The sequence below is a fragment of the Felis catus genome, chromosome D3, assembly GCF_018350175.1.
Source record: "Felis catus isolate Fca126 chromosome D3, F.catus_Fca126_mat1.0, whole genome shotgun sequence".
Classification (NCBI taxonomy): Eukaryota; Metazoa; Chordata; class Mammalia; order Carnivora; family Felidae; genus Felis; species Felis catus.
In genome coordinates this window covers 67,736,070-67,749,353 of record NC_058379.1, presented here as the reverse complement: position 1 = coordinate 67,749,353, position 13,284 = coordinate 67,736,070, and the positions used below count along the sequence as shown (strand labels likewise).

Genomic DNA, 13,284 nt, shown 5'->3' with positions numbered 1-13,284 from the left:
CTTCCAATTGTGGAGAGAGATGTTACCATAAACAGTAGAACTGAGGCTTAAATATACCTTAATATGCAAGTTGGAAAGTGGCAGAGTTAGGCTTGGGATCTAGGTTGGCCTGCCTGTTGATTGATTGCATGTTCTGAACATAATGTTGATTATTTTCTGATTTATTTCAAGGCTTGAATAAAAGCACAACTTAAGCTTTTCTCCCTTTTAGATTCTGGTTCTGTGTCAGTGTCAGAATTACTTCAGTGAAATCTTCATTCTACTCTCATAGGAGCAGAGTTGCCTCTGAATCTAATCTCTTGTTAATAATTTTCCTTGGATTATTTTCAAAGGCTGAAGAGTAAGCTGTATACCTTTCCTTCTGAGGTTTAAATTCAGATTCGTAACACTCTAGAATGTAGGTGATTTTGTTTGTGATTTAAGCTACATGGTGGTATATGTTCTCAGTAGACACTTGATAAATATCTTAGAAGAACCATGTGTGGTCATGGGTTGTATTTATAGTCAGTACGTCTTTGGGGGAAAAAGATTAAATTATTTTCCAGTTTCTTGGCTTTTTCTGACTTTTGTCTTTTGGAAAATGAAAGATCGATTTCTGAAGCCCTGAAAAACAAGAGAATCTGTTAAGTATCTTAAAAGCGTACTGGGGAGTATCAAAAAATGCATTTGTAAAAGCCAACCAGTATAGTTGCTGTGGCCCCCAAGGCATGGCCTGAAAAGTGTCTGGAGGCCCTGGGAGAGGCCCTGGAGCCCCAGAGCCCAGCAGCCGGGATGTGTGTTTTCGGGCCACAGGAAGACGGCACTTCTCACCATTGTCCTTTGAAATGTTGATTCAGTTAGCTCTTTAGCAGTGTGTACACCTGGAGTTTAATCAGTTGTTTGATTTTATTTTCAGATATTGTTTTGAAACGATTCTTCCTCCTCTTTGAAATTTTGATGATTTTGTAATATGAGAGAAATGGAGTTTGAGTTTGTTTCAGAAATTACCTTTTGACTCTGATTAAGTACAGCTTCTGACCTGAGACACGTTGACAGGCACAAGTTCCCATTCCAGACTGCCTTTGAAGGTCTCCTTCCCTCCCTCCTCCCACAGATAAGAAGTTACTTTGAAATTGTGGCAGGGAAAATAGGGAGAATTATCTCTGGGCATGCCGATGTTCTGGAAGGAGATGTGGAAGAAAAAGTTTGAGACCTTTCTGGTCTGTGTCTTTCAGGTGCATTGATTTTTGAAAACGAGACACAGCACATCTTTTATATTCATCCTGCCATTTTAGAATTTGGTACTTTGACATATCCTCACAGCAGTTTCTCAGAACTTTTAAGGTGGTTACGCTCTGTTAGAATGACTTCAAAATGCACTTCCTTCTCCATCGTAGCAATAAGAGAGCAGTAATAACTTCCAATAGAACTGAACGTGTGAGTTTCTCAAACAAATAATGTGAAAATATTAACTTTGGGTATGTATCTAATTTAAGTGAAATTTTTCCTGTATTAAAAAAACCAGTCGACATCCATTTTTAGCTAAGTTTTTAAACTAGATTATAAAACGACGCACTGTTAGTAAGGCTGATGGCATAGGTATTAGGTCTTTTGCTGTGAGTAGTGGAAATTGGAAGGGGCATTATAGGTATGATTTCATTAAGCTAGAGAGCATTGGTGTTCACATTTTTAAAACATAATCATAACTTATCTGGAGTCACATGTTCCATTTTATTGGCTTCCTTCATATAGAAAATATAGAAACCAGCACTAAAAGCCCGTGAAAAAGTGAAGCAATGTATATATATTTTCTGGGTGAAGGAAGTATTCTGTACATTTTCCATGTTTTACATCATGGTATTTTGAATAACCATGCTTCCATGTTCACATCAATTTTTTGTTTTTCAATTTATGCACAGCACTTGCTCTGAAATTTGGGGACTGAGTACACCAAATACGATAGATCAGTGGGATACAGCAGGCCTTTACAGCTTCTCTGAACAAACCAGGTGAATATTCTGCCCTCTATGGAATCCTAGCAATCTTGGGGCGGGGGGGCTGTTTTGGAAGACCTGTAAGGGGTTGCTCAGTATCATTTTGCCTAGGATGTTTCCTTAATGTAAATAAGGCATGGCATTTAAAATACCTGCTTGCCAGTATTAATGATTTATTAAATGTGTCAGCTGCTGTTTTGATCAATGAAATTCTACTTTTGAATCTTCTTTAAATTACTGCATCCCCTAAAGAATAGGAACTTCGATAATAACTCTATTCTCATTTGATTTTGAGACTAGATTATAATCTGTTGTTGGCCTAATTTTCAAGTAGATACCTAACCAGTTTTTGCTAAATTTCTTGCTATCATCTAAACTCATCTTCTTTATACTAATAAGTACGTAGTTATTTACCAAGCCCCTCCTATCACAATTCACGCTAGGCTAACTCATTTTTATGTTCTCTTTTTTTTAAAGTCACCTTATTCTCTTTTTGAGCATTTTGGTATATGTCCATTTCATCTCGTCATACTCATCACCATCTGCATTTATGTGTGAGCTGTAGGAATATACCTCGGTCCTCAAAACAGTCACAACTGGGTAATGAGTTACATTAGATTGAGTAAGTTACTTTACATCATTGTTGGTACTTCCCATTCCTCACACTAGTTCCTTTTTTTTTGATAACTCAGTCACCTACAGTATCAATGCCCTTCAAAGCATCCCTAAATAAGAGTTTGATTTACTCAAGATAGAAGTTGACAAAAAGTTTTTCGAGCAGACTCTATGATCCTTTTTTTAAAAAACTCAATTTCTTCCCAAGTGGTTAGCCATTCATTGACATCTGAGTCATTTACGTAGCCTATTTATGAGAAACATCTGTAGCGTGGTGCTGCTGGCTTTTATATCCGACCCATTAAATAGTACATTTTTCTTCCTTGTACTCACTAAAACTAACTAAATGTCTGTCATTCCTTTCTTTATGCTCGTACTGTATTAATTTAGCCCAGTCAGCTGCGCCTGTTTTTTTTTTTTTAAAGTTCCCACGTTTCTTTCCCCTTGCTTCTCGACAGGTCTCTGGATGGCCGTCTGCAAGTGTCTCATCGAAAAGGACTGCCACATGTGATATATTGCCGATTGTGGCGTTGGCCTGACCTTCACAGTCACCATGAACTCAAAGCCATTGAAAACTGCGAATATGCTTTCAATCTTAAAAAGGATGAAGTATGTGTAAACCCTTACCACTACCAGAGAGTTGAAACACCAGGTAGAAAAATTAGATTTGTTTCCTTGTTTTAAATTAAATGCTTGAACTTAAGTAAATGAGGCACTGCTATGTAATTGCCCCTGGGAAATCTTGGTGTAAAATTGCAATAAATTACCTGAAATTTAGTGTATTATTTGGTAATAATTAAAACTACTTTTAAAACATTTTAAATATGGGAAAATACACTTGAGAGGATAAGAGATGTCAGTTTCTTGGGATAGCATACTATTTGACCTCAAAATTACATATCCAGAAAATTCTTTTTTTTTTTTTTGTAATGTTTATTTTTTTTGAGAGAGAGAGAGTGCGCGTGCATGGGATTATGAGGGAGAGAGAGGAAGAGAGAGAGAGGGAGACACAGAATCTGAAGCAGGCTCCAGGCTCTGAGCTGTCAGCACAGAGCCTGACGCAGGCCTCGAACCCACGAACTGTGAGATCATGACCTGAGCTGAAGTCTGATGCTTAGCCGACTGAGCCACCCAGGAGCCCCTATTCAGGAAGTTCTAATCTCCGGATTCATAGTCTGGTTGGAACTAAACTGATACACCTCTGTACCTGTCTGCTGCCTGAGCTGTTTTCAGTCATTTTATTCTTTAGTATTTTCTTTGAAGCACTTTAATGGTATCATCTGTATCTAAGCAGATTGTGAAATCCACAGCAAGACTTTTAGTTTACTTAGCTGCATACTTGAAAATTTTAAAATTTTCAATTTCAGTACAGCTGTGTTTCTAGAAATGGCCTAAATCCGACTTCACAGATCTTCCTGCAACTTTTCCAATGGGGATTTATGAACTCTTATGGTAATATTATAGTATTACCAGAATGTCCTTGTTCCTCAAAGTACAGGATAAATTGAAACTTGAAAATTTAGATTCTGGACTCCATGGCAAATTAAAACCAGTCAGATTTGTCAATTTCTTAGGAACTGATATAAGGCCAAATGGATGGACCCTAAATTTTAAAAATGAAGCAGGCTACTTCCTTTTTGTGTGTGTGAATTTTTTTAATAAAGGTCTGGTCTGTCCCCCTTCCCTGGTGCCCATCCTGTGTGTGCTCTTTGCCATTAACCTGGGTTCCTTTTACTCTTTCAGTTTTGCCTCCGGTATTGGTGCCACGGCACACCGAGATCCTGACCGAACTGCCTCCTCTGGATGATTACACCCACTCCATTCCAGAAAACACTAATTTCCCAGCGGGAATTGAGCCACAGAGTAATTACATCCCAGGTATTTTCACCTTCTGAATCTCCTGAAAATTGGGATAGATAAACAGATTTTGTTCATAAACATTCACATACTAGTAAAATGTGATTTGACTTAAAAAAAAAAATGCTTCTGGATTTTGAGTAGAAAAATCTGCTTTGTTGGTTGATTATTTTGTGAAATGTATAAGCCTCGTACTTTAAACGCTTTTGTCTGGAGAAAAGTTTTACTTTATATTTCATTTTCTTTTGCAGTGGCTTTAATCAAAGTACTGTGAGAAGCAGAAAAGAAAAGATCTTAGTAAGTTTGTCTTAGTTGTTGAAGCTAAGAGAGATGCAGAATGTAAGCAAAATAACTTGTTCAGGAAAAAGGTATTCCTGAAGCAAGTGTAACTAAAAACCACCCAAATAATCATTTTCATAGATAGCTTGATAATGTTAAAGAGAAAAGTACTATGCCTATAGAAGATAAAATATTTGAGTTCCTACAGATGTAGCAACACTGCTGTACTGAAAATCATAAATCCTCTAATTCGGTTCTTTTTCTTCTGGGCCCCAGTCACCTCTGCTGGGAAGTGAATGAATTTAACTACATGGTTCTCAAATCCTGCTCAGATTATTGTAGTAGGTGATCTAGTAATACACCACAACGCACTTTTAGTTTTCACTGTTCTTTTAGGAGAACAACTAATATTTTCTTACTTTCTTACTTTGTGTTTCCCTTTTTTGTTTTTTGGGTTTCCCCCCCCCAGCAGAAATTAAAGGTACCATATTCAAATGGGGATGAAACTACCCACTGGATATTTTAGTGTCTCATTTTTTTTCTCCTTTTGTAACAGCATCTCCATTCCACTCTTATTTTCAGTATACAACAGAAAATACATAAGGAAGTTAGTTTCCAGTACATTTACAAAAAGATCTCTTTGATATGTCTCATGGAAGAAATGCTTGTTCGTTGACAATTTAAAGACATAGAAAGGATTTTTAAAAATAGCTAAATTTAAGGTAGAAAGTGTTTCCTGATTGTTTTAATGTGCATAATTTTTTTTTTTTTTTACAATTATTTTGTTCCAAAAGAGGGCTTAAGACTGCCTTTTAGGTTGCTGGGAAACACACTTTTTGAGAAGTTAAGAGGGCAGGGCCTGGAGCCGGGTGGAATGCGAGGACCAGCAGGGGAGGGCAGGACTGAAACAGGTCACTCGCCAGGGAAGACTTGGCCGGACATGGTTGTGTGTGGTGTGGGGGGCACATTTTAAGTCTTTGATGTGGGAATTTGTATTATTCAACAATACTAGGAAACCGAGACGTAAGCATACAGTCTTGTAGGACACCTACCCGGTAATTATTTGGAAGGCTGTTAATCAAAACGGTTAGTGGTTTTTCCTTGTGGAGATGCTTGGGTTTATTTTCCTTTCTTTCTTTGTTTAGATTTGGTTTATTTTACAAAGTAGCAAATCAAAAGTGGATCACACCTATTTGCCTTTCTGAACAATGGGGCTTTACCCAGCTCCAGCTGACAGTGAAAGTTAAGGGTTCGCCTTTTGTTCCACTTCAAAGGAAATTTTAGTATTTTCTCCAAAATGATAATAGCTTTATTATTTATTATTTTATACATAATAATGGAGAAAAGCAAAACAGGATAAAGTATTTAAAAGTTCTGTATTTCTTCCTGTTTAGACCTTTGAGACATGGATGGTTAAACTGGCAAAGCGTAGCTCTGTTTAATTTTATTAGCTTTAACCTTTAAGGTAGTGCATATGCACATAAGGATGTGCATTAGTCTTATTTTTGTGTTCTTTATTGCTTGAGCATTTGAAGGTATTTTATTCTGAGAATTTCATCAGTAACACTTTTAAGGTATTGACACTTAATGAAGAGTTTGAAACTTCAGATTTGCAGTTAGCGTGCTGAAGGGAGAGTGTAAAGGGTTAAACAAAGAAGCCCTTTAACCCACATTTTCTCCCTCTCCCTTTTGATAATTACATTATCTTGAATTGCTTAAAACTATCCAGCCATCTAAATGTTAAACTGTTGATAATCCCTTAAACTTAGTTTTCCTCCTTGAAATTATAATTGGTAAAATTATAGAAATGTATTTATCTTACACGAAGCCTATTCAGCTATTCAGATGCCTCCTGAATGTAAACATCTTGTTCATAAAGCATCTTGGAAATGGCACATTAGAATCTTACTTTTCTTACCTTCAGGGAGTATTTTACCTCAGGTTTGTGCAGTAGTCTGTTTGGATTTAAATTTCTGCTTCAAACACTCAGGATTTACTGGTTAGAAATCCCTGGAGAAGTATACTTTGTAGGTGAAACTCAAGCGAGACCAGGCCTGAACCATATTACCCTATTTTGCCCATAGAACCTAATGTGAGCCCGTAGTACTTTGTAATCTGAAATTTCATACGTGTGGTGTGTCCTTTAACCACCTCTTAGGTGTAACCCATCGATGATGGCCATTAGTTTAAAAAAAAAAAAATTGTAGGTACTAATGTCTTTGAAGCATACTGATTCAGTACTGAGGCATCTTTGAAGTTCTATTTTTGGCTCTTGCCCCAGAAAATATACATATGGGAATGAGCCAGATATGTAAATAATAGCTAAGAAAATATGCCTAGAGAGCTTGATCATATTACAAGTAGGCTTTAAGGATTCACCTATAAGATTTGGATCAAAACCTGAATTTTAAGCCCTTAGTCCCAAATATTGCTTTTTATAATAATGTTATAATATTCAGAGTGATTCTTTAGTTATCTTTGGTAGTAGGACAAAGGTGGTGAGATGAAATTGCAACTGTGCTTGATTTGTTCTGAACTTTTGTAGAAACGCCACCTCCTGGATATATCAGTGAGGATGGAGAAACGAGTGATCAACAGTTGAACCAAAGTATGGATACAGGTAAAACTTACCTTTCAAAATTCCTCAACAATGAGATAATATGTTTTTGTCCTGTTTGGAATCCACAAGAATTATTTACAGCTTTTTTTTTTTTTTTTTTTTTAATGTTTACTTTTGAGAGAGAAACAGAGCACAGGTGGGGGAGGGGCAGAGAAAAAGGGAGACACAGAATTTGAAGCAGGCTTCAGGCTCTGAGCCATCAGCACAGAGCCCAATGAGGGGCTTGAACTCATGAATAGTGAGATCCCAACCTGAGCTGAAGTTGGATGCTTCACCAACTGAGCCACCCAGGTGCCCCTTATTTATAACTCTTAAATTTAGAGAAGTGGGGATATGCATCAAAAAAAGAACCTTCTATATTGATACAATCATATTTGAACCATTGAAGGGAGGGCCCTCTTGTCAATGAAAAATTAACACATGCTGCTGTGCAGAATAATTGTTACCGGTTTCTCTCCTTAGATTGAATGAAAATTTAGAAACCCTCAAATACTTTTCTTTTTAAGTATTCTGTACTTCTGTTTAAAGTTTTAGTTACCCGATGAAAAAACGTGTTTGTGATGAAAAACCATAATGAACCCAGTAACAGATTTTCTGAGGAATTTGCAGATGGGGGATGAGGATCAGCTTTTCAGTACTCCATTTTTTTTTTAAAGTTTTTAAAATGTTTATTTTTAAGAGCGAGCGAGCATGAGTGGGGGAGGGGCAGAGCGAGGGAGACAGAATCCGAAGCAGGCTCCAAGGTCTGAGCTGTCAGCACAGAGCCCGAAGTGGGGCTCAAACTCATGAACTGTGAGACTGTGACCTGAGCCGAAGTTGGACACTTATCCGACTGAGCCACCCAGGTGCCCCATTGTGCTCCTTTAACTTAATAGTGAGTTCTGAATGACAGTAGGTTGTTTACACAAAACACCTTGTACCTGACCAGATTCAGTTAATTCTTAATTTTTAGCTCTCCGCTCCAGATGCAGTGGAGAAAAAGTTTCAGCATGTAATAAATATTACGTGTCAAAGCCTTAAAACAGTTCTTCTGCAATAAAATGTATAATCCATCAGAACTAATTAGGTTGCCAGTGAGGTAGTTGTGGTGACATGGTAATTGTCTGATTTCCTCTGTTTCTCCCTGTCTGCAGTCTTAAGGATTGGATACTTTAGTATCACAGCCTGTCAAATTACACCATCAGTTTTTCTACACAGTTTATACTAAAGCATTCTGTAGTTATGATAATCCAAGTTATTTTTACATGAATTAGCATTGACGGGAGTGGGGGGCTGGGGACTGGCTTTCACAATGATTCTGTTGTTCACATCTTTCCATTATTTAGACTCCCAGATGAAGAAGCTTCTCCTGTAGCAGATCATACTTGTAACTGTTCAGAGTAGTAGATAACCAAGAAATGTAGATAATCTAATGACCACTGGAAATAACAGTGCATCTTAATGCACACTGTCTTACTGCACACATTATTTGGCTTTCCAAATACATCTTCCTGTCACGCCTGTATGCCAAAGATCTGTATTCTTGAACCGGTCGTGTTCCTTTTTGCCCCATGATGGACAACTGCCACTGTGACATTTAAAAGTGAATGCCAGGAAAAGATGCTCAACGTCATTAGTCATCAGGGACATGCAAATCAACAGCACGGTACCATACCACTTCACACCATTACATTGGCTAAATCAGAAAGAGACGATAACAAGTGTTGGTGAGGATTCGGACAAGTCGGGAGTCTTCATTTGTTGCTGGTGGGAATGTAAAGTGGTTTGGTTGCTTTGGAAAAGTTTGTTGTTCTTTAAAAAGTTAAATGTAGGGGCGCCTGGGTGGCGCAGTCGGTTAAGCGTCCGACTTCAGCCAGGTCACGATCTCGCGGTCCGGGAGTTCGAGCCCTGCGTCGGGCTCTGGGCTGATGGCTCAGAGCCTGGAGCCTGTTTCCGATTCTGTGTCTCCCTCTCTCTCTGCCCCTCCCCCGTTCATGCTCTGTCTCTCTCTGTCCCAAAAATAAATAAATGTTGAAAAAAAATATAAATAAATAAATAAATAAAAAGTTAAATGTAGAATAACAATATGACCCAGCAATTTCACTCCTAGGTATATACCCAAGAAAATTGAAAACACATCCACACTAAACTTGTGCACAAATGTTCACTTAGGTATTACCCATAGTAGTGCAAAAGTGGAGGCCACCCAATTGTCCATCAAATGATGAATGGATAAATTAAATGAGGTGTGTCTGTATGGTGAAATATTATTCAACCGTATAAAAGAATGATGTACTGATCCATGGTACAACGAAGATGAACCTTGGAAGCGTTATATTAAGTGAAAGAAGCCAGACACAGAAGGTCACAAGGATTCCAGTGAGTGCATGAATCCCTATTTGATCATAGGGCTGACACAGGGGAGGAGCGATGAGGTGCAGATAATCATTGGTTATGATAAAGGTCCAGTTTGAGAAGGAGAGAAGAAGTGAAATCAACTACAACGGATTCAGTGTTTCGGGGTCTTGCTTTGAACTGAGGCTAATATTTCTAATTCCGTTACAGTGGGGAGATGGTACTTTTTGCAAATGATACATGTAAGTTATTTCTCGTAATGACAGTGTACATACTTGATTCATGAGGTGTTAAAAGTTGGTTCAACCACCAGGCTTCTACCCGCTATCTACTCCTCTCTCAGCACTGTAGTGAGTTCTGACTGACGCAGGACCCCAATTTAGAGCAAAATTGAACTCTCTTTAAACTCTGGTTTTTTAGAATTGTGGGAGTTTTCTAGATACTTCCTAGATTTCTAACTTAATTCTGTTACGGCCCAAAAGAACATGCACGATTTCAGTCTTTGGAAATTTACTAACATTGTTTTATGCCACAGCGTGGCTTATTTGTAGAGATAAGAGTTTCATGTATAATTGAAAAGAAGGTCTGTTCTGCACATGTGATGTTCTCTACGTCATTTCCGGCATGCTCGGTGGTGGTGTTTAGATCTTCCTAATCCCCTCTCATTGTTCTCTCCTTGTACTGTCAGTAATGGAGAGGAGCGTTAATGTCTCCAACTCAGATATTGGATTTGCCCTTCTCTTCCTGTGGGCCTGTCAGTTTTTGCTTCTTGTATTTTGAATCTCAGTCATTGACAGGTGCACATTTAAAATTATTATGTCCTTCTGATGAATTTGACCCTCATTATAAAATGTGTCTCCTGTTAACATCACCATTTCTTATTTATTTCATTGGTTGTATGGTAGATTTTTCATCCTTTGAGTTTGTTTGTATCGTTGTGTTTAAAATGTGTCCCTTGTGGACAGCATTGTATGTCCTACTCTGTCAGTCTTCGTCTTTTAACTGGAATATTTACTCTCTTTTTATTTCATGTAATTAGTACTATCATTGGGTTTGGGTTACCAGTTTGCTGTTTTTTTTCTATTTGTCCCATCTGTTTTTTGTTCCTCTGTTTATAATTTGCCTGCCTTCTTTCAAATTCGTCAAATATATTTATGTTTGAATCCATTCTATTCACTCTCTTGACTTGTTAACAGTAGCACTTAGCAGTATTCTCTCAGTGTTCTAGTGATTACAGTGCCAGTTTGGTCACCTTCTCCTTAGATTGTTAAGTTGTAATATTTTACAGCTTCCTGTGCAGTGTAAGCATTTTACAACACTAATTCCATTCACCTACCTCTGTTATTTGTGCTTCTGTCATCCTTTATTTTACCTACACGTGTGTATAATCCCCGAAGGGTGTTATTTTTGCTTTAGACTTTGAGGTGGTGGTTTCTTTAAAGGGTTAAAAAGTAACTTTTTGTGTTTACCTACATATTTACCATCTCTGCCCACCCTTCCATTTCCCTGGACACTTGTCCAGTCATTCTGGTGCCATTTGTTGAAGAGACATTTCTTTCTCCTGTTGATTCACCTTGGCACCTTTGTTGGGAGTCAAGTGGTGTATAAGAGGGTCTAACTTTTGGTCTGCTGTTAAGCCAATTCAGTGAATTCATTTCAGATCATCTGTTTTTCAGTTTTACAGTTTCCAGCTTAAAGTCTTGATCTGGTAATTCCAGTATCTGCTTCACATGTAGGTCTGCTTCTGTTGTCTTTTATCTTTTCATTAAGGGTCAGTCTTTCCTGCTACCTTGTATGTCTCATGTGTTCTTTTAATTGGATGCTGAAATAATACTAGAGAGTCCCGTAGATCACATTCTCCCTTGGAAAGCATTCCCCTTTTCTCTCTCTGGTTGCTAAGTTGAGGAGCTGATCTCTTCCACACGATTAGGAGTTGAGTTGGATGCATGATGATTTAATGTTTTAATCAAATCAGATCACCACAGGCTTGAAAGTAGGGGCAGCCTCCTCCCTCGGCAGGTTTTCAGATAGGAGTGTGGCAAGACTGCAGGACCTCTCACTGCTTTCCAGCCTCGCCCACAACTCCCCCTGCTACCCTGTCCTCAGCTAAAGACCTGTGGGTTAACAGTGACTGGCGAAGAGGACTACGTCCGTGCTTGGTCTTTCAGATTCCATTTGCCTGTGCGTGGCCATTAAAATGTTACTGGGTTTTTCCTTTGGCAAGCCCAGTCCTGTGTGTGTGTGTGTGTCCCGACTTGGCGGATGCTCTCAGTGATGAAAATGGTTCCTACTCTCTGCTTACATAGGAAGACTTCATCCGCCTCTGTAAACTAGTTCACTTAGGCTTCATAAATAGATCTCCAGCTTTTTGGTAGCTCTAAAGAAAAATATAATTTTTTGTGTGTTTCCAGTATTTTCTTCTGGTTAATTTAGGATCCAGGGTTTTTCTCCATCTTCTACATTCTAATTATAAGGGAAACCCTGTAGAAGTTATTAATAAAACAAAAGAAAAGCACCTTTATTCTCATCATAAACAGAATTCATTCTCATTGAAAACTTGAAAATGCATATAACATAATAAAGAAGCACATTTTTGAGCTGGAATTGACATATTACAAGTGTCTTTTTTCTTTTTTTGCCTTATCTAATGTCTCTACCATTTTGTGTCAAATACAGGAGAATATTTTACAGATGAACTTATGCTGCAACATTCTGAATTCTGCAAGTGGGTGTTCATTATAAAAAATTAAAGATAGGTTAAAAAAAGAAAATACAGACATTCCATGTAATTTACATCATCCAGCAATAATTATTCTCTTAATTTTAAAAGGTTCAGTGTTTACAAAGAATAAAAATAAAACAACATTGCAGTGAACGTCATAGAAAAAGAGCTAAAAAGTGAGCGAAATACGCACCTAGGATGTCAGATTCTAGACACCTCATTCTTGACTGCTGCACTAGACTTCTCTGGGTTGGTTTCATGACATAGGGAGAAATGAGATTAATGGCTGAGGTACGACTTGCTTGGTAATGAGGTGTAGAGCTAAGGTTGAAGGAGTTACCCCAACATGATTCCCAGTTTCCTGAAAGGTTTGTGAAAGTGATTGGGCTGTATTCAGTAAATTAGGTCCTTTTAAAGCTTGCTTTTCAGCAGGTGTGGTATAAAAACAAAAGAGTAGATAATTTTAGTTCTTCAGGGTTTTCACTGTAATATAAAAGCAAAGACATTCAGGTGAAATGGCCTTAAGACCTTTAACTGTCCTTTTGTATATGCCTTTTGAAAGAATAATTCTGTTTTTGTTGTTTCATTTGAGATCTGTTCATTTATGGTTGACTAATACACTTGAACTTACTAATATATCTTCAGCCATTAATTTTGCTCAAGAAATCCTAATACTCCTCAAAAGAAATTGCAAGATAACCCTGAACATGTAATTCATCTCATACCAAATGAATTCCATTTGGAGCAAACACTTAAATGTTAAAGATGAAACCCTCTAAGTTTTAGTACATGACACTGAGGAATTTCCTAAATAATCTGAACAAGAAATACACAAGGCTTAAAACCATCAGAGACAATATCAACAAGTTTAAATAAATAAAATT

General features: G+C 37.7%; 1 protein-coding gene across 5 annotated transcripts in view; it reads left to right on the top strand.

Annotated features, from left to right (window-relative positions):
* Positions 1–13,284, top strand: part of SMAD2 (SMAD family member 2) — an 84,480-nt gene that overhangs the window by 49,154 nt on the left and 22,042 nt on the right. For 3 of the 5 annotated variants that reach the window (XM_023241969.2, XM_023241970.2, XM_023241966.2), the window contains exons 3-6: positions 1,899–1,988; positions 3,047–3,240; positions 4,332–4,466; positions 7,270–7,344. In XM_023241969.2, coding sequence (XP_023097737.1) covers positions 1,899–1,988; positions 3,047–3,240; positions 4,332–4,466; positions 7,270–7,344 — 494 coding nt within the window. Of the gene's footprint in view, positions 1–1,898; positions 1,989–3,046; positions 3,241–4,331; positions 4,467–4,723; positions 4,743–7,269; positions 7,345–13,284 lie in introns of those variants that run through there. The other 2 variants (XM_045042229.1, XM_045042230.1) reach the window with 2 other exon arrangements.